At 44.2% G+C, this 20,853-nt stretch overlaps 3 protein-coding genes across 6 annotated transcripts; 1 reads left to right on the plus strand and 2 right to left on the minus strand.

The window, feature by feature from the left end:
• Positions 1-3,804: 3,804 nt before the first annotated feature.
• Positions 3,805-5,628, plus strand: LOC136516600 (protein CANDIDATE G-PROTEIN COUPLED RECEPTOR 7-like). The gene has a single exon (XM_066510038.1). It carries the CDS (start codon positions 3,944-3,946, stop codon positions 5,321-5,323), a length of 1,380 nt encoding a protein of 459 aa, XP_066366135.1. The 5' UTR covers positions 3,805-3,943; the 3' UTR covers positions 5,324-5,628.
• A 666-nt stretch (positions 5,629-6,294) lies between these two features.
• On the minus strand, positions 6,295-9,817 carry LOC136518762 (DNA-directed RNA polymerases II, IV and V subunit 9A-like). Of its 3 annotated transcripts, none has more exons than XR_010774606.1 (6): positions 9,464-9,817; positions 7,746-7,803; positions 7,586-7,661; positions 7,006-7,164; positions 6,624-6,846; positions 6,295-6,521 (listed from the first exon to the last, which is right to left on the minus strand). XR_010774606.1 is itself a non-coding variant. In XM_066512453.1 (6 exons), exons 3-6 carry the CDS (start codon positions 7,772-7,774, stop codon positions 6,441-6,443), a joined length of 345 nt encoding a protein of 114 aa, XP_066368550.1. In that variant the 5' UTR covers positions 7,775-7,803; positions 9,118-9,331; positions 9,464-9,817; the 3' UTR covers positions 6,295-6,440. The 3 variants fall into 3 exon arrangements, 2 of the variants coding, with proteins under 2 accessions (XP_066368550.1, XP_066368549.1); XM_066512453.1 differs by lacking the exon at positions 6,624-6,846 and adding an exon at positions 9,118-9,331; XM_066512452.1 differs by lacking the exon at positions 6,624-6,846 and having other exon boundaries at positions 9,464-9,789.
• Positions 9,818-9,954: 137 nt separating this feature from the next.
• LOC136518760 (SAC3 family protein A-like) lies at positions 9,955-20,584 on the minus strand. Of its 2 annotated transcripts, none has more exons than XM_066512450.1 (13): positions 19,840-20,584; positions 18,335-19,162; positions 16,256-16,693; positions 15,889-15,987; positions 14,852-14,955; positions 14,416-14,584; positions 13,805-14,269; positions 13,534-13,674; positions 13,082-13,141; positions 11,557-11,687; positions 11,296-11,429; positions 10,980-11,209; positions 9,955-10,625 (listed from the first exon to the last, which is right to left on the minus strand). In XM_066512450.1, the coding sequence occupies exons 1-13, from the start codon at positions 19,888-19,890 to the stop codon at positions 10,479-10,481; spliced, it is 2,997 nt and encodes a 998-aa protein (XP_066368547.1). In that variant the 5' UTR covers positions 19,891-20,584; the 3' UTR covers positions 9,955-10,478. The 2 variants fall into 2 exon arrangements, with proteins under 2 accessions (XP_066368547.1, XP_066368548.1); XM_066512451.1 differs by having other exon boundaries at positions 14,416-14,581; positions 19,840-20,583.
• Positions 20,585-20,853: the final 269 nt, after the last annotated feature.

The raw sequence follows: 20,853 nt of genomic DNA on the forward strand, positions 1-20,853 counted from the left end.
CTAGGGTTAGGGTTCGGTTGAACCCGATTCGTGTTTTTTTATTTGTTTGATTCGAGATCTCCAAGATTATCCCCTTTCCCCTCTTCGGATCGGTCTGCTTTTCTCTTATCCAAACAAGGATTTAGATCTAGGGTTCGGGTTCCAGTCCGGCACGTCGGCGAGGGCCGACGGCTCGGTCTTTGTCCCGCGCGGTGGGGATGCCGCCGGCGGGATGAGGGCCCAGGTAGGACCCCCATTCATCCATTCATGTTAGGGCTAGGGTTAGGGTTCATTCATGTTCTTTTCGATCTGAAATTGGTTCAATCATTCGATCTTTCTTTTCAATAAAACTGGCTCTGGTACCATTGTTAGATTTCGTAGGACTCAATCGAGCCAAGTTCATCAGATCGGAATGCATAGTAATAGGAATACATGTACACAGTGAAGTAGGGGTACATGTTCTTGGATCCCAGTAGTTAAAAATCCTAACATACGATCTACAAAGAGGCAGAGAGAATGGGAGTGAGAGGTTGCAGACCATCGAAGGCCGTAGTGGTCGAAGCAGTCGGAGTAGTGGAAGTGCCGGCCGGGATCTCGTTCGCGGATGCCATCTACGCGCCGGCAGCGACGTTCGGTGGAGAGAGGAGTCGGTGCAGTGAAGTGGTGGCGCAGTGGAGATGGTGGCAGCTTCCCGTCACTGGCTACGCCCCTCTCGGATCGGGATGGGGAATATCGGTGGGAAGTCGCGGCTCAGGTGAACCTCGTATCGAGAGCCTGCCGGCCCCTACCTTTATTTATAGCGTAGTGTGACGGGGGCCCACCAACCATGTAGGGTTGGGCGCCCCCGATCAGGGCGCGAGAACAAGGCCCAAAAGGCCGTTGGGCCTAACTGGTGGGAGATCAAACCTAACAAAAATAACGGTGACCACGAGCGTTCCATACCATTCATCATATGGATTGAACAAGGGCACCACAATCTTTTTTTTTTGTGTGTGTGGGTTGGGTTGGGGTGGGGGGTGGGGGGTGGGGGAGAGATAACAAGGGCACACAATCTGAAAAGGAAAGCTCTGTCGAACAGGCGCCCGTATTTGCCACTGTACTCCTAAGCTACTGAAAACGCGATTCGATCGATCAGATGACGAATGATGAACACAGTTGTTGAGTACTTGAGTTGCAATAAAATACTCGTTAGTTCCAGAGAATGACATCTTGATGGCGAGGCTCAGCCAATTCCCACAGTCACTGCCACCTTCCTTGGTGGTGTTTGGTGTCTGTCGATTTCCTTGGTTCTTAGCATGGAAGGACTTCGTACTTTGTAGCTGGCCAGCACCAAGGAAATGCGCATGCTACTCACATTCAGCGCCTACCAGGAGCAGTCCAGCATACCGATCGGAGTAGCCAGCATACCGAAGGGCCCATCCGTCTACGCGCTCAAGGCCCATGTGGTCAATTCTAGCCTAGCCCACAGGTTGACGACGCCGGATTGTCTGAGCACGCGAACCAAGAGCCATTTGGAAGATAGGAATTTTTTTGTTGTCTATTTTTCTGTAATAAATAAAATCTTTGTATACTTTTTTTGCATAATTCCTGTACTCCAGAAAATATGCAAACTATTACGATAACGATAGAACGAGGACGTCCGTCCATCCGGACGCGCTCACTAAAAAAACTCTCCACGTGTGGTCGTCCGCAAGTCCTACTCCTCCCTCTCGTCGTGCGTCCCATCCTGTGTTGCGTCGCCGCCACCATTCCCCGCGTCGTGCCCCACTCCGACACACCGCCACTGCCGTCCCACATGGCGCCCCCATCCCTCGTGACGCCTCCATCTCCCGCCGCGTCATGCCATGCCTCGTCCTCCGCCGCGCCCAGGCCAGGCGACCAAGAGAGGGGGCTGTAGCTGCTGGACCCATGACAGGCGTTGGTGCAGCTAACTGCTATCAAGCCGTGCCACCATCCTTGGTCGTCGGCTTGGCGGGAACCGGTCGTCCCCCCACTCTGCGTTGCGTCGTACGAAAAGAAGGGTGAAAACACATGTTGTAAGCCTATGTTTTTGGTGTTTCATAGGTATCTTGCAATTGTTTCATATGGATGTTGTAAAAGTAGATTGAGATATTGCAATTGTTGTGCACGTATGTTTTGCAAGATTATGTTCCCAATGTTTAATCTATTTTTTCAGATGTATGTTGCAAGTGTGTTTATATGAATGTTTCATATATATGTTCCAAGTGTTTTATCTGGATGTTGCGCATGTTTTACTATGGTTTTCATGTGTTTTTTCAAGTATTTCATATGTATGTTTCAAGTATTTTATTTGTCTTCAGACGTATGTTGCAATTGTTGCATCTAGATGTTTCAAAAGTAGATCGGGTGTTGCACCCCCTTCTCGTCTTCTGTTGTCTCGCATTGGTGTCTCTTTCTCCTCCCGGTGTCGGCTGGACATTCGAACCAGAGGCTCATGTGGGCGCTGCCCCATTCCCCTCTTCTCAATGTCGGTGACGTTAAGGAAAGCGCGGGCCCTCGTGCGGGGCATGTGAAACCGAGCGTAGACGCGGACATCCAAACTCTAGCACTGCCGAAACTCTAATCTTCTTGACCAACCAGACAGGTGTCACCCGACTCTCTTATTCTCATCTATTTTCCTATATGTTGATTCGATCCAGATATTTGATCTAGCCCCGTTTTGTCTTAAAACCAGGCCTCCAACTAAGGCGTGGTCACGAAGGCCCACTGCATACTTTATACACAGTATAACATCTCCAATAGTGTTTCTTAGACTCATAATTTCTAAACCATCATCTGAAGAGCCATTCAAAAAAAAAATGTTCTCTATATTTTTTTCACCATTCAACGACTTCTTTATATATTTTGCACACTTTAGATAATCAAACTCCGCTCTTCATTTTTAAAGCAACTCCAAAAAAACCCTTTATATTCTCCCTAATTTATAGGAGTAAAGATTTTGATAAAAAAATACTCTGCAACAACCTTTTGTAACTGGATCTCCATTCTTTATTCCGGATTTCTGGCTAATCAAAGATGGAGAATAACGATGACTCTCTAAAGTGCGCGCAAGATATAGAATAGCTATTATTGGAGGCTACAAAGATATAAAAAAATGATTTTTCTCAAATGACTCTTCAAATGATGATTTAGTGAGTAAATTTTAAAAAGACTATTGGGGATGCTCTTAGCTAGCAAGAAATTTGTAATATAGGATGGCAATATTTGGAGATCTAACTAAAAGTCATTTTTTCACCAAAATCTATTTTATTTATCGGTGAAGAAGGATTTAAAGAGGCTCTTGGAGTCGTTAGAATTCCTTTATTTTTTTCTCTATTTCTTTTTCCTTTTTCTACTTTTCCTTTGTTACACTAATTTTTATTTATATTTTTCTCTTAATTTTCATTCTCCTTATTTTTATTATTTTGTTTTACTTAGTTTTCTATTATTCTATTTATGTACATGGAGGATTTATGAGATATCTCATGGTGTAGTTTTTGTTATCCTATAAGTATCGATGCGCCGCCTTATGTTTTCTTAGGACCACATGTTTTCTTTGGGCCCAATCGGATTTTGTTTTCCGGTAACTAAAACTTATCAAAAACAGAAGAAAATTCGATCTAATCGAATGTTAGATGTCCCATTTTGAAATGCCCAGAGATTGTTGGTACTTGGTAGCCCAGCCGGAGGTGGACGACGCCGACGCAGGTCACTCTCCTTTCCAGTTTCCGGTCAGCTGCCAAACACCAACCAGCCCGACGAACGAAGTCAAAAGTGTCAAATACCACCAGACCGGCGCCAATCTCAAAGCGCATCCGAACCACCTCACGTCCACACCTACCACAAAATGACCCTTCCGATTCCGACGCTTCATCCGTAACCGACACATTCCCACTCATTTCGCCCTCATCATCCGCCCCCCGCCGCCGTCCCCACAGATCTTGCCGCGGCCACCGCTTCCTCCATGGCCGCGCCGGCGCGCCGCCTTCTTCTGTTCGTCGTCGCCGTCGCGGGAGCCCTGGCGCTCCCCGTGGCGGCCGAGATCAAGAAGGAGTCCTTCAGGGAGGACCCGCGCTCGTCCATCATGTTCGAAAAGTTCGGTTTCTCCAAGCCCGGCGCGGTCCGGATCATCGTCTCTGGCGCCGCCGTCTCCTCCCCCGTCGTGCGGCCGGACAACGGGCAGCTCGGGTTCTTCCTCCTCTCCGACGAGTCCCTCCTCCACGCCATCGACGAGGCGCAGGAGGGGCCCACGCGGGAGAAGCGCGCCGCGGCGACCAACGGCGGCGGCGAGGACCCCGACGGCGGCTCTGTCTCTGCCGGGTGCGTGCTCAACAGCCCCTACGTGAAGAAGCTCTTCACCTTCAAAAACCTGAAGGGCGGCCACTACAACAAGTCCTTCCCGGTCACCCGCCCCGACGAGTACACCCTCTTCTTCGCCAACTGCGCCCCGGAGGCGCTCGTCTCCATGACCGTCCGCACCGAGATGTACAACGTCAACGCCGACGGCTCCAAGGACTACCTCCCCGTCGGCCAGGCGCCCCTGCCCGCCATCTACGGCTTCTTCGCCTTCTGCTACGCTGCGTTCCTGGCCGCCTGGGGGTACCTCACCCTCTCCCGCGACCGCGTCTCCGCGCACCAGATCCACCACCTCATGTTGGGCCTCCTCGTCGCGCGCCTGCTCTACTGCCTCTCCGCGGCCGAGGACCAGCACTACATCCGCGTCACCGGGACGCCGCACGGATGGGATGTGGCCTTCTACCTCTTCCAGCTCGTGAAGGGTGTCATCCTCTTCGCGGTGATCGCGCTGGTCGGCACTGGGTGGTCCTTCTTGAAGCCGGTCCTGCAGGACCGGGAGAAGAAGGTGCTCATGGCCGTGATCCCGCTCCAGGTCACCGCGAACATCGCCGCCGCGGTCATTGGGGAGACCGGGCCCTTCATGCAGGGGTGGGTGACATGGAATCAGATCTTGCTCTTCGTGGATGTCGCCTGCTGCTGCGCGGTGCTCTTCCCGGTTGTGTGGTCCATCCGGTCGCTCAGGGAGACGTCCAAGACCGACGGCAAGGCGGCACGGAATCTCTCCAAGCTCACCCTCTTCCGGCAGTTCTACGTCGTGGTGATTGGGTACCTGTACTTCACTAGGATCGTCGTGTATGCGCTCAAGACAGTTGCCAGCTACAAGTACCGGTGGGTGAGCATCTTGGCAGAAGAGATGGCCACCCTGGCGTTCTACCTGTTCATGTTCTACACATTCAGGCCGGCCGAGAAGAGCCACTGCTTCTCTCTCGATGAAGATGAAGAAGAGGCCGCAGAGATGGTGCTCCGAGAAGAGGAATTCGAGCTATGAAGAGATGCAGCGATTCACAAGAGTCTCCATGCCACGTCCGTTTGATCTTCACTCCCTGTGATCTTGATCATACTTCAAATGCCAGGACACAGCTCACAGTGTTGTATGTACCGATGGGATGTGAGATCGTTTTGTCGTGGCCTGTTCGCTTGGCTTATAAGCTGTACTTTTTCAGCCAGCGAATAATATTTTTCTCTCGCAACAAATCAGCCAACGGTACTTTCAGCTATGACTTATGAGCCAAGCGAACGTAGATTTTACTATTTTACTGATGAAACAAAGATTACTTAACTTATACCACCATGTTCAAGAAGTTTTCTTGCTTGCAATGCAATCAGCAGCAACTCCCCCTGTTTCGGCTACATATTTTGTGGTGAGCCGTCTTCGTCACTTTGGCACATTTGACTTGTTCTACTTTCCTGCCTACCTTGTCCTATATCTTTTGAATTCCTGCAATGCTTTGCTGCATACCTTTACATGCGTGTAGAGTCTTGGTCAGATACGAGCATTGTCTCATGGTAAACTATGGTCACACATATACTCCGTACACACACTGGCATGATTGAGGCAGGAAAACTAGCTGACTAGCTGAGCATGTGGAATGGCTGGGACACATATTGCTTTGCATTGGTAGTGCGTCACTGTCCAACTTTTCTTTTGGCATTGCTGGTTGCGGATTGACAACACAGGTTGGATGATTCAGTTTCAAGCCACTAACAACAACTACTAGTACTAATACAAACAAGAAACAAGCTCTTGTTCGTGCGAGACGTGCTCCCCATGTCGAAGTTGCTACCATATTCTGTTATAAATATGTCAGAACAAAATCTTTGCTGGCACAGGCGTGCAACAACCTTGTCTAAAGACCCAGGGTCAAATCGCAGCTATGCAGTGGCCTAAAGTACAAGCACAATATACTTATAGCAGACATATGCGATTATGTAGTGCAGCTAAATATGACATATCACATATAGAATAAGTAAAATATTGGAAAAACATTCTCTCATTATTCTTAAGATACGCCAGGACGTCGAAATACATAGTTCCAAGAAAATCACAAAACAAGTTCAGTTCCAAGCTATGCTGGAACAACTATTAGAGCTAAAATTTAATCGCATCATTCCCTCCACCGATTACCACAATCTGGGCTGCAGCACACAAAGAACAGGGTCATCCCCTCCTCCCCTCTTGCCGTGGCCTGCAAATGATAAAAACAGCACTGGGCTTAAGATTGTCTCAAAACATTTAAGCAGGATCAGTGCCATCAATTGCAACTATTGAAATATAAATATCGCTTAACTGCAGATGCGGTAATTTTGAAGAATAAAGAAAGAGACATGCAAAGTGATATGCTCTGCGCCTCTAATGGCATTTAGTAGTATTACTGCACAAAAGAGGACCCTTATTCTGGCACAAAACAATAATATAAGGCCACATTTTCTTGGGAACTGACTCCTGACTTGTCAATTAGGCCATGTTCATGTCAGGGATATAGATGCAGGCCTCAACATATAGGAGAGATACTGCCAAAAAAAGGGGGATGCATTAATTCCAACGTCAACATTAACAAGGTGCAGAATTTTGGCATACTATTTTGTTTAACAAGTCATTCAGAATGCATAACAATATCACATGAAAATGCAACCCATGAAAATGCGACAAGGCAGAACAAGAAAAAAAACCTGGAAGAAAACAGCCTCTCCATGCCCACAGACAGTGCAGCGGACAGTCTTGGTTCTGGGAAGAGTTGGGTCAGAAGCTACATCCTGCAAGACCTGCGTTCGCTCCCCAGCAGTGTGGTGCACCTCATTCCGATAGACGCAGTTATTGTCAGAGACCTCCTGAATCGGACCAGGAATAGTACTGTTAACTTGGATGCCAAATTATTCAATTCACCATTCATTAAATACAGACACAACTAACACTGTAGGACAAGTGTAGTATTTTTGGGTGTGGACAGGATAATTGTATTCCTGTTACAGTTATGTCTATGCTATGCATACATGACATAAATGAGGGAATTAAGTAGCCAAAGGTGGAAATGAAGGGCACACAGCATTGCCATGACCCTACCAAAATCTTGGAATTAGGGAAAAAAAGGGAACAACCCCATCCCATAAGCATTTTAGTGCTCATTCGAACCCCATCATCCAAGTGCTGTGCCCAAACACCATTCTTGTAGTGATGCACTGATGAGGGGTACAGCAAGAAGATTGGATTGGATTTGTTGGTGGAACAAGGATAGAGGTTGACGAGTTGTACCTGGTGCTCGCAGTTGCGACATGCGAAGAATAGGGTGCGCCTGTCTCTGTCCTCCTTGGGGTACAGGATGTTGTTGCTGCATGTCCATCCATCATCAAGTAACTGTATGATCAATCTAATGCATGAGAGAGGAAGATGATCGATGTAGAAGGGTGCATACCACTCACGGCAAAACTTCATGGTGCTCATGGTTGCAGCAGTAGTGTCTTCTTCAAGCCCTGAATAGAAACCAGAGAGATTTCATCAGATTGTTCAATGGTAGAAACGGAACACGGTTCAATTTATCGTGTATCTCCGTAGTGAATTACCATCTGACTATTCTTGATACAGTGAATTACAAAGCGCATTGCAATTTCAAAGTGCAACTGGGAAATGTGAGGATAAGTAAGAAAAATATAAGCTCTACCTAAAAATGGTAAATTTGTGAATTTTCCTTAGCTGTGGTATCTGATAGATACAGAGAAATTTATTAACCTGATGGCATCAACAGGGGCAAAGTTTCGCCCTACAACCTGCTAAAGTTCTGATTTGTACATTTATGCTCAACATCCAATGTGTCAATAACCCAGCAGCAACTGATTGCAGACTTCAGGTTGCTGGTTACCTAGCACCCATCAGTACCAAGCAGATAATATAATGCTAGCATTAAGCAATGTTGCACATCTACTGTTTTTTATAGGAAAAAAAGGATTGACCTGACCCCCTTGCATCAACATTACAATCAGCTAGAGAGAGAAAAAAACCCTTAAGGCTTCGTTTGGCATGTGGGGGTTACGTTCTAGAGAAATGACCCAAGGAAGGATTGTGTTGATCCCTCCCTCCCACCCAATCCCCTTCCACCGTGAGGGTTTAAACCACCGCTGAAGTTAATTATTTGGGATGACTTGTATTGACATGGAATGGTTCCGTGGCAAGAAACACCGCAGTGTTGCTGTCGATGTTTTATTACTGTATTTATTTTCTTCTCAACGAACGAATAGCTTAGAGCTGTGTCAATAATTCAAATAGTTTATACGACAAAATGCACATACATGCTGCCTGGATCAAACTACATATAGGTCATATATCGGGGTTTATTTTGAACGGCGTAAGTGCATACACATCATGTTCATACAATTACAACTGGCCAAAAGATTTAATTAGAAAAATACAATGCTCAACACTTACAATATGAAAGATTGTGGCACAAGAAGCATAAGTGCATAACATGTGTACAGGATATCCCCAAGGGCGAAATAAGATAAATGATACATTCACAAAAACATTATAGTAGACAAAATTTGGATTACTGCAGGTGGAAAATGACACATTCACAGAACTAATAAAGGGAAGTAGCTGTTACCACACAGTATGTATTTTGCTTTGTCAAATGAGCAAACCATCAATGTTGGGTGGTTTGTTAAGACTAATATCCAAGGAACAAATAACAGTAAAGTACTAAATACCAGAGGATCAAGCAAGTACATATATAAACAAAAAAGAGCACTTGGATGCACAGAGGGATGTAGTGCTAGTAATTCAGTTTTCTTCACCTTGAAGGTGCAGATTCCGAAGTGAGTTTTGTTCACCTTGGAGCACAACGCGTCCAAGAACATATCAAGAACTCACAAAACCATCTCTAATGGTTGGTTCAGTAGGCTAGCAGTCGGTGGAGGGGAAGGGGACGAGGGTGGAGAGATGCAACTGGTGAGGCCTCCGACGAATCGCCCCTAGCCAAGCACCTGTGCTTGTAGAAAACTCAAAACCCTAGCAAGAAGGGGATGGGTCAGGAGGGGGACAGGGGGAGATGGGGAGGCAATGACGAGACACACCTTGGATTTGCAGGGAAAACGGGATGATGAGAAGGGGGAGGAGGAGGAGGAGATGGAGGCAGCGTACCTGGATTGGCGCAAGCACCAGGCAGTGGCGGCGTAATCGGAGTCGGGAGTCACCTACGGCAGCGGCGTGGAGTCGGGGTGTTTCCCCGGGCCTCGGGTGGCGGGACAAGCAGTACGAGGTTTATTGCGTGGGTGCGTTCTCCCCCGCACGTCCCGGCCGCAGCAACATTTGGCCAGGCGGGGAGCGTGCAGCTCACCGTGCCAACTGCCAAGGTGCTTGTCTGCTTGCGCTGCTCGCCTGGCCTTAACACTATCTCATCAAAAAAAAAAAAAAACCAGGATTCAGGACGGCTTGGCCGGCTATTGTAACATTGGCCAGTTTTATCTTACTAGAAAAAACACAAGAACTTGACCTATTCGGCACTCGGCAGGCAAAATCAGAATGTATAACAAGATATTTCAGTCTATCACAGTATGTACGAAATATTTAGTATCAGAATGCAGTTTGGCTCGAGAGATTATAAGGGTATTAACGTATATATTTCTATAGGATAGGAAAACAAATTTATGTGCTAGAAAAAAATAATTTACAATCTTCACAGACAAAGGGGCAGCCAGAAAACGGGGCCCCGGAAAACATACATGTATGCTTCAAAGCTGTCGTTGCTTTTCAAATATTTCTACACTTAATGCCAAGTTAGGGGTGAGTAAACCAATGATACAGCACCACCACGACACAAAAACTTGCTCAGGTCCGGGTAATGCTGCTTTCTTATCTGCCTTCTTAACGAAGGTCATCGCGGTGCAACTCTGGATGACTGGATCAATTTGAGTAAATGCCAGAACCCGATGGCCACAACGAAGGTCAGTTAGAGCAAATGCCAGAACCAGATGACCGCATCCTTGTTCAGTTGTTCCGACTCTTGCTCCGCGAGCTTCGTTGGGCAGCTCCATTTCATGCCCCTGTTACGGGAGAAGTGGAGTGCGTCCACACCTCAGCACGACTGCCACAGCAGCAAGTGCAGTGCGTCCACAGTCCACACCTCAGCATGACCGCCACAGCAGCACCAATACTACTATGGAGTATCCACCGTTGGTCCATTGCTGCTGCACCTTTTAACATGTCCGTCAGTCCGTGCCAAAAAGTCATCAACAGCAAGTGATGCATCACCATGTGCAACCGCGTCCTCTGGCTCTGGCATGTAAAGTGTAGAAGACGAAGCCTGTGCAGAAATATACAAAAAAAGAAAAATAAACTTGCACGTTAAATGTATAGAAGGCAACTAGATTGAATCGATGAGGACAGGTTATAGCTAGTAGCACTTTCAGCAAAACACTCGGAACACTACTGTTAAATATTTCTTGTGAACTGACAGGAATCCAAGAATCGGAGGGTGCATGTTTGCATAATCAAGATCTTCTTACTGGAGCTGTGTAGTGTTTTCTCAGGAAACACAGGTCTATTTAGCCTAACTGGAAATTCACCAAACCGTTAGCACCCTCCCATCGCCTTTAGATAGTTAGATGAGATTTGACTGTACTTAAATAGCACAGAAAATAACTGAGAGGGTTGATACCTTCATATCTATCTGCAATTCCCCACTGTTATCTTCTGAAAGAACTGCCCCATGCGCTTTCAACCATTTTTCGCATTCTTCTAATCCATCATCCTCATTGGTTGCACAGCCTTCAGTATCTGTTCTCAAGAACCCCAAAATCTGTGCAACATATCCCACAGGTACAATTGGGCGATATGACCTAGACATGCATTTCATAGCTTCAAAGCGCATCCGCTCCACATATAGATCTGTTAATGAGAATGGTTACAACATCAGAAACCTCTTCCAAGAAGAAAAAGTATAGTACATTTTAAGCTAGTATATTGTTCTTTACCCATGAGGCATGAGTTCAAATTGGGCGCCTTCTTGTATAGCTTGAAAAATAGAACATAATTGCCAGATAAAACAGAAGCATGAACTGCAAGGGCATGCTTAACTGCTGCATCTTGTTTGGCTTCTTTTGATAAGCTGAAATAAAAAAAAATCAATTACAATCCACTTCTTTTGATAGGCTGAAATAAAAAACAAGATATCAATTACAATCCAATTAATGACTAAGTTGGGATTCGATAATCTAGTATTTACAACACAATACCTTGCCATTGACGACAGCAAGTCTCGTTTATTATTAGAGTGTAGCATGACACACAGCAAATTGTAAGCAGAAAATTCAAAATAGCAACCCTTGATTCCTTGTGCATATAGCCTCTTCAGTTGTGACTGGCACTGCAATAGTTATTGAGCAGAAATAGTTAGAACTATGACAATCATGAAGCACCAGTGTAGATTTCTAGCCTTCGGGGTTGTATTTTGCAACTGTAAGTTTTATGAGCAACAATTTTTAATGGCATTCAGCTTTCCTGATTCAGTAGCAGTACCAGTGATCAGAAATTCAGAATGACGAAGACCAGAGACAAACCAGTTCACACAACCCTGTATCTATTATTATAATAACATTTGAAATTGCCAATAGAAAAGCAAAACCAAACCTTGTAGCTATTTATAAACTAGGGGCTCTTGCATTTCTACCCTTTTTTGTACTGAAATTGTGATTTTGCCCCTGCTTTTTTAACTTTGTGATTTTACCCCTGTGTTTTCAAAACGAAGCATCACTTTGCCCCTATTCGTCATCCTCCCCTAACTGTGTTAACTTTTGTATATAAGGACAAAAATGCCCATGTGATTTTGCCCCTGGTTTTTGTGGCTATTTGTGATTTTACCCCTGATTGGGAATAAGACATTTATATTGTATTTTGACAAAAATGGTCAAATATATTTGGCGCAATTTGCAGTTATTTCAAATCGGATTCAATATTCAAAATTTTGGCAACATTTTGGTAGCATCTTAGCAATAGCTTAGGTTAGGCATTTGGGTCCCTAATGACTTAGGTTAGAAATTTCGGTCCTCTGTTTTGCACACAGCAGGAAGGGAAGAGAATGGATACGACCCGCCGCCTCCTCCACACGAGACAGGTGCCTGGAGACGCGGAGATGCGGTCGCCGCCTCCCCGCGAGCTGCATACGACAAGCGTGCTGCCTCCCCACGAGTAGAAGACGACACGCGGCTGCCTCTTGCACGCCGTGCGCCAAGCACCGTGGTCTGTGCGCCAGGCGCCGCAGCCCCGCCCGCTACGGCCGCAGCCTGAGCGCCGCACGCCACGCAAAGAGCACCACGGTCCGCGCGCCGCGAGCTTCTGCCGCCGCAGCCATTGGACCCCGCCTCCCGATGCGCCCCCGCTAAGTCGTCACCCGTGAGAGAAGCCGTGCGTGCGTTTCCTTTTGTTCGGATGAAGAAGAGGTTGAAGATAAGCATAAGGGGCAGTTTGGTCTTTCCCCCTATGTTTTTACAGATTTTGTATTTTTTTAATTCATTTACTCCATGCCCATTTGATGGACATCCAAACTAGGGGCAAACGGAGGATTCATTTCAAAATAGCAAGGGCAAAATCACAAACTTAAAAAAAACAAGGGCAAAATCACAATTAGACTGCTGGGCAATAACACAATTTTCCCTATAAACTAAGTTGGGATTGAGCGGGTACAATGGGTAGTAGGATCAACATTCTAGTTCATTTGCACAAATATTTCAAAATGCTAATCAAATAGAAAGAAATCATTACCTGGTTAAATTCGGGTAAATCGCCAGCTTGCATAGCTAATCGGGCATGGGTTTCATAAACCTGAAAATAAGATATCTAATTGTTATAAAATCGTAGCAGAATACTGAACTAATGCTCTAGCGCATGAATATTATCAAGTGTACTCCCCCTGTCCCAGAAAGAATGCACATCTTGCTTTTTGAGGAGTCTATCAAATTCAAGTTTCACTAGATTTATAGAAAATAATATATTACATGATTAATTTAATGACAGTTATTCAGTATCATAAATATAGTAATATTTTGTATATATTTGGTCAAATTGGGATTAGTTGACTCCTCAAAAAGCGAGATGTGAACTCTGTTTGGAACAGAGAGTAATGTTTTAATTTATTGACAGTAGTAAGTAAAATAGACTGTTCATTTCTCTACTAAATAGTAGAGTGCAGGATGCCATGTAGAGTTGAAAACTACCTTTACAGTCAGTTCATTCTGGATTCTCTGAACTGTAAGATCTTGGCGGATAGATTTTAGCTGATCACACTTGTAAAGATAATTCTTTTGTGATGTTTCAACCATTGCAAGGGCCTTCTCCAGGACATCTTCTGGCCTTACCTGCAAACAAAATACTCAGAGGAGTCAAGCAAACAGTAAAATGATTAAGCAGAAGCGATCAACTTAATGGGTCAACATCAGTGACCCTTTGAATCTAGAGTAGAGTAAGACAATTGGTGAGTGTTGTTACTTTGGCAGGCTCAGGTGCTCCTGTAAGTCGTAGATATCCTTTCTCAATTTCCTGACATGTTCCTTTGATTGTCAGTGCATCCCAATTCATATCCTCAACAGCCAAAGTGCCTTCTTCATAGGTTCTAGTACGAAGAGATGAAATTGCCCTTCTTAAACGCAAACTAGCCAAAGCATCACTATTTGCAGAAGTATTTTGTGATTTTAATGACGAATCTTTACTCTTTTCAAAACGCTTGGATCTATGCTCCCTACGTTTCTTTTCCTCAGGCGAGTTTGCTAGTGCAGTTGCACTGGCATAATATGTGGTTAGATCATGTTCCTTCTCGCTGTCACTTGAAGCATTTCCATTCTGTATTTGACTCAAATTACTACCCATTTTTTGCTTCTTGGCAGGCCTCTGATTGACTTTATTTGAAAGTGCTTCACGAGACTGGAGAAACTTCCCATGATCCCAACTGCTACCCTGCACAGGATTTGGCTAATATTACGAAGAGCAAAAAAACAAGTTTGGAATACCAAGTCTAGTGATAAAAGCATTTCATTGTGGAAACTTAGAAACAACAACATGAAAGTCCATTCCACCAGTATGAGCAACAGATTAATGCTTACCATTCTATTTTTAGGGTCCAAAGTACTGTGGACGTTACTGCTGATCAATCCTTTTGCTATTTGTTCCACCTTATTGGTAACATTTTCATCCACAACAGGCTCCCATCTACTTTTAACACGTTTCCTTGGTGTAGATACTGACGAGAAGGGACTTAAATTGTTTACACTGCTTCATAGGAAACATGACGAGAGAAAACAAGAAATTATCAGGACTGCTCCGTATCTGATAAATCAAAGTAAAGAAAATGCAAGGAACAACATGGATTCGGGGTATCAGAATAGAGGGAGTAAATTACACTAGTGCTGGCTGTGCCACTATGTACTGAAGTTTTAAACAACAGGCAATAAAGTTGCATCAATTAATGTGTTTAAGGTCTAAACAATCAAGATACTTAGTTTGTGTCGGGGGAGGAAAGTTGAAAAGCAGTGTACGCACCTTGTTCCAGTCATGCCCACAACACTTTCAGGCAAAGGAAATAGTGGTTCAGTGTCCCAGTTCTTACTAAGAAGGGTTCCCTCAGCAAAAGCCTTTTTTGTGATCTGAAATTAAAGAAAAAAAATAAAAAAGCAACTGAGATTACAGAGTCTCTTTATCAACGAAACAAATCAAAACTATGTAGCAGGGAAAATTGAACTAAGAAACAATGAAGCAGCAGCATATGGATTGTACCCATTACTAGAGTAAGTCTGACACTCTGACTAGAAATTTGAAATCAGTCTTATTTTACCTTGGAATGGTAGCATCCATAGTCACTGATGTTGGAAGCTAATATTGACAAACTTGGCTTAAAGTCTATACACATTTAAAGTTTGTGCACACGACAGCAAAAGTATCATGACGTCATGCGTGCGGTGCATGATCAGCTAGTTGTCTTTTGTTGTGTGCAGGGGTTTGGCTCATATGCATGCATGCAGTAGTGGTTAGTTGGCTAGAATCTTGTGTCAAATGGAGGAAGCCACAGATCATGCATGTACTGCTAGAATTAGTAGGGATCGTGTAGGAAAGATGCATAAGTTTGCATGCATTCGTAGTAGTCTCCTGGTTGAGACGTGGTTGTGTATAGCACATGCACAAGATAGTGGGTGTGGGTCATTATATGTGTATTTAAGAAGTCCTAAAGCAGTGGTGAGATATACATATCAGAAAAAGGACATGAGTAGCATGGGTACATTGCAAAACTACTTCTATTTCTTCCCTATATCAGTTTTTTTGTAGTTCCATCTCATGAGAGTGTGCGCTAGTACTCTCCAGGAGGTGTGTGCAAGAGATCAAGCGGACTTTGAGTGAGTGATTTAACTATTATTACAGTTGAAACAACCCTATCCTGTTAAGTGTTAACTACAAAAAGATGTCAGGACTAGGGCATCCACGACTAAAAACAAAGGTGCCGCTGGTGTCCTTTTCGGCAAGGAGATGCTATCATGCTAGCAACTAATAAAGGCAAAAAATAAAGAATAAAAGTAAAGATTTACCTCCTCCATTATGCTTCGGCAGGCTGCCCTCTGGGCATCATTCTTGCAACGATTGAGGTTCCTCGTAGCATAGTTACGGAGTGAAAAGGGTATCGATCTCTAAACAGGAGAAATGAAAAATGCATGGTTAATATGCAAGTACCGACACATCTTCTTTGTCTAGAATGTTTAGTTATAAACATAAGCACAGCTGCAATTTGTTATCATTATTTTCCAAAGAAGTAAGTGATTTACTCTTACAGACACTATACAAATTTAATCATGAAAATCAGGATGATAGTCAACCAAAATGTAATTCCAGCATTTCTTAAATCTCATTACTTTATGTAGTGTCAATTCCTATGTAAAGAAGAGAGCAGAATATTACAGCATCAGGACCAACTTGAGTTGCTTTAGCATCATTCGTCGGCATGGAAACACTAACATAGGCAGGTTTCTTTGATAAATCAAGTCCAGAATTTTTCTTCTCATTCTTTGGCATCACCATAGAGAAACCTGGGGCAATTCGAGGATTTATAGGAACCTGTATTTTGCTTTCGCTGGAATTGTCCATTGTCACAGAACCCTGCAAGTTTGGTTTAAAATTTTCAGAAACATGGTTCGATGAAAGATTTGTGCTTGGACCGTTAGAATCTACAGTCTTCTGTTGATCTTCAGGGTTGCTTAGTTGCGGATGATTGGAATTAGTCTTCTGAGGATATGGCTGTGTCTGGTAGGCATAATGGTTTTGAGACCATTGGACACCTGGTCCCTGGTTATAATGGCCTTCTGCCTGGTTGGCATATTGATTTTGATGTCCTGGAACCTGGAGAGTGGTGAAATTTAGATGATTGTTCTTCTAATGAATAAATGCAAATAAAATGCTACAGAGCACATAAGAGTTGTCACATATCATCATATGAAATGGAAGGTAGAGTCTATGCTTCAGAAAATGCATAATATTGATGTAAAAAAGAGAATGAAAAGTAAGCTTGATAAATGCACCTAAGCCATAAACTAGAGAGCAATAGGTACATGTACTGACTACTCTAAGACTTCAGAAGATCACTTGATCTCTTTTGGTGAAAAGAATGGGCCATGGCCAAGGGCGGCACTTCTTGGAGGCCAAGCCAAGATGTACTCATATCCCTACCTTACTAAACAAATAGCATAAGAAAATTTTGATTCTGGCCATTGAATGCAAACAAAAATAGTAAAAAGTTTTTCTAGTTTAGCCCCTCAATGATCTTATCTAAAATTCCATCACTGGACTGGATAAGTTCTTAGGAAAAATAAAAGTTCATATGCCAGCTTGACATTAAGACTACTGCCTCAATACAGGATAACCTGCATCTTATTTATGTTTTAAGCATTCTTCCACTTCAACTAATATCCGTCTTTATTTATGTGCAAGTATGTTGCAGCATTCATGAATTAAAAGATTTCCTATACTAAACAATAAGTGGTGTTATTTTTTCCATAACGAGCGAACCCGAATTTCATTACTTATGAAAGCAGCGAAAAACCTTGCACCCGAGTTTACCATTTAAAGCGCTTACACCCGAGTTTAATGACTTTGCAACAAAAAACAAAGCTGTAGATGACCCGATGGCACATAGGGCCCAGGATCGACCAGCAGACCACAAACTTGCCATTGTTAACAAGAAACACCTTAAAATGCCAACTTCCTATCCTATACAGTATCATAAAGGGATGTGTTAGTTCATGAATCTTGTGTCAGATATGGTAGCTGCACTGAGATGATGGAAATTTATACCAAGTCGTATCAGTGATGTGCTGAACAAGCAACGCGTTTTTAATAACAGCCACTATCTGATTATCAAAATATCACTTGACTAAATTCAAATAGTCAATGTGTTTTTTTTTGTTCCAGATTCTTCTTCGGGGTAATTTGGTTTGTGTCCTTAAGCTGATGGCCTGACACGGTTTTGATTCTGTCATCCATTTTTGTCACATTTTGTTTTTACAGCTCTTTCTCATATGCTTGTTCATTTTGTACACTTGTTATTTTCAGCATCACAAAGGATATTTTCAACTCACAAAATAAAAGTCAATGGGTGTGAATAGCAATGATATATATTTAAGGGTGCGATCATTTGTCACTTGTCGAGGTTTACCACTTGTAGTGATCGATATGTGGTAAGGTTTTATTCAGTCAAACTTGGTATAACTTAATAGTCCAACAGAACAAAATGGCAAACAGAAACAAACACCTAATGGTAGAGTTACAATTACCAAAAAAAGAAAAAGGTGTCAAAAATGGATGGCAGAAAGTGAGTTCAATGACCCCCAAAAAAAACTCTTCTTAGATGCACAGTTCTCCTGCATAGTCTTGAAAAAAAGAATTGAAACAGCAAACAGACCCAAGCAACCCAAAATTTCTGAGAAATCGTTGCTCCAGATATCATGAAGTAGCAATTTTATAGTGAAAAGGGAGGTACAATACCTGCATAGGAGGTGCAGCAGAAGCAACTGAATTACTTTTCCATGATGTTGTTCCTGGTGGAGGTGGCTGGCTACTAGGATAGGAATAGCCAGAAGGGGTGTTAACAGCTAAGTTATCTGTAGTACTGTTCCCAGCAACTGGATTGCTAGAAGCACTTGGCACAGATTGATTGTAATAGTATGGCCACTGGTTATACTGCTGCTGATACGGTAAAGAATTGGCAGGCACTGAAGTAGAACTCTGTTGTGCATTTGTATCAGATGATGAGTAGTTCTGGTATGATTGAGCAAAATTATTCCCTGTGCTTCCACCATTCCATGTGTTGTTCTGATAATAGTAGCTGCTGCTTCCATATCCTGGCACAGTCTGATGACCCCCAGCATTGTAATATGTGTTACTTGTAGGATCAATGTAAGACCCTGAATTTTGAAATGAAGTAAGAGGCTGATAAGCTGCACCTGGATGTTGGTTTGCTCCTTGCTGAACAGAAGAATCATTTGTCGCTTGTGGGTAGCTATAATAATAGTTGGCATATTCTACAGGGTTATAGACATGTTGGGCTGAACTAGAGTAAGGCACATGAGAATGAGCTGCATCTGTCATCCCCACACTCGACTGGGCAACAAGAGGCACACTACTTCCTACATTGTGATTTCCTCCTGAGACCGATACATCCCGTTGTGGGTCATAGTAAACCGTATCTTGGCTAAGTTTGTCCACTGTATTGTTCCATGAAACTGTTGCTGACCCAGTCGCAGAGGACCATGAATGATGACTGGAAGATAGAGGAGGATAAGGAGATGGATTTGTCTGTCCCATACTGACGACCTGCCATTACCAAATAAAGTGGTCATTCACAGTGTATATATACTCTCTAATTTAAATGGCCGTTTCAGAGGGGGTTAACAGTAGTCAAATTACGACCAGTGAAAAATCATCATTAACACAATGATATGACTAGACTTCCATAAGATTCCACGCTACATGACACTTCAAACAAGTAACCGAAGCATAGCAAGGCACACATGAATGTCAAATACTAACAGAACAACACATCGGAGAAGTAAAAATGGCACAAATACAACTCTTAATTAATTATTTAACCAGTATAGTTTATAAACATAAACATAACGCATGCCTAAACATACCCCCTTCCCAAAAAAAACATGGCACGGTAAATTGCATGATTTCAATCAGGCAAAAGATTTTCTCCCTGACCAAATAATTAGCACATATCAAGCGCTTAGCAACTCCTAATTAGACCGTATCCACAACAAAAGCGAAACCATCATAATCTGTGGAGATTAACTGGAACCAAAGCAAAAGATTTTCGCCGTGACCAAATAATTAGCACATATCAAGCGCTTAGCAACTCCTGATTAGACCGTATCCACAGCAAAAGCCAACCCATCATAATCTGTGGAGATTACCTGGAACCCAAACATAAGCTAAACTAATAGCAATAACCAAAAAACACACAAACATGTGTCGAGTCACATCAATACCTCAGCGTGCGCGTCAGATCCATCGGCCGCCCCGGCGCCGTGGCTCGCCATCCTCCTAGAACTCCAACCCTAACCACCAATCAACCACCACAGCCGCCGCCACACGCTCGCGATTCGATCCGCGTCGAGGAGGGGGTATGGATCAGATGCGTCAGACGAACCAGAAGCAGAGGGGAAATTCGGGGCCGAACGGGTGCGTAAAGCCGTCCGTCGATTTTTTTTTAATTATATATGATGATTGACTGAAAAAGTTTTCCCTCCGCGGAAAGCGAGGAGATGTGCGAAGGAAACGGAAAAGGAGTCCCTGCCCTTTCGGGCGCGTTGCGGGTTGGGTTCGAGGTGTCGTCAACGGCCTGCGGCGCCCGCGTCGGAGCGGAGGGTGACAGTTGCGGAGCGTGGAGAAAGTAGGAAGGCCGGATGGGAGGGAAGCGGCCTGGGGGTGTGTCGGAGGCTCGGAGCGGTTTCCGGAGGCGGGGATGGCTTCCTAGTTCGTAGAGAGGGAGCAGCAGGATGGAGAGCGGCGACGCCGACGACGCGGCGGCGTAGAGTGTGAGCGTTAGGGGAAAGGGATGAGGAGGTGCCGAGGTCTGCGACTGGCGGCCGCCTCAGTTCTCAGGCGAGATGGGGGGAGCCAGCCGGCGAATATGGTGGCCAATATGGTGAGATTGGAAAGGACGTCGCCGGTTAAGATAGGCGGGGCCGCGTGGGGGAGGGCCGGAGGGGGAACCACCGTGAGGACTCGGCGAGAGAGAGAAAGGCTGCGGGGCCCGACTAACAGTGGGAACAAAGTATCAGCCCCTTGGCTTGACCCATATCAAACCAATTAATAATAATAATCTACGATTTTATATGATTGTATCAGCACTAGCCGAACAGGCTGTATCACGGTGCTGTCAGAAAATAACTAAACTTTTTTCAGCTTTCTATGAAATTGATATTCAGTCTCATTTGTTTGTTTATTGGGTTAATTGGATTAGTGTCATTATAATTCTCGCGTCTCTTAGAAATACTATT

Source organism: Miscanthus floridulus, chromosome 17 (assembly GCF_019320115.1).
Source record: "Miscanthus floridulus cultivar M001 chromosome 17, ASM1932011v1, whole genome shotgun sequence".
Lineage (NCBI taxonomy): Eukaryota > Viridiplantae > Streptophyta > Magnoliopsida > Poales > Poaceae > Miscanthus > Miscanthus floridulus.

Bases quoted from the DNA above. Each gene is read 5' to 3' on its own strand.
- LOC136516600 (XM_066510038.1), top strand. From the start codon at position 3,944: ATGGCCGCGCCGGCGCGCCGCCTTCTTCTGTTCGTCGTCGCCGTCGCG.
- LOC136518762 (XM_066512453.1), bottom strand. From the start codon at position 7,774: ATGAGCACCATGAAGTTTTGCCGTGAGTG. The intron at 7,662-7,745 runs GTATGCACCCTT...ATGGACATGCAG, and splicing joins ATGAAGTTTTGCCGTGAGTG to CAACAACATCCTGTACCCCA. The intron at 7,165-7,585 runs GTACAACTCGTC...GGTCCGATTCAG, and splicing joins GTCGCAACTGCGAGCACCAG to GAGGTCTCTGACAATAACTG.
- LOC136518760 (XM_066512450.1), bottom strand. From the start codon at position 19,890: ATGGCGAGCCACGGCGCCGGGGCGGCCGATGGATCTGACGCGCACGCT. The intron at 13,142-13,533 runs GTAGTTTTCAAC...TCTTATTTTCAG, and splicing joins AGAATGAACTGACTGTAAAG to GTTTATGAAACCCATGCCCG. The intron at 11,210-11,295 runs GTAAAGAACAAT...TCTCATTAACAG, and splicing joins TTTGAACTCATGCCTCATGG to ATCTATATGTGGAGCGGATG.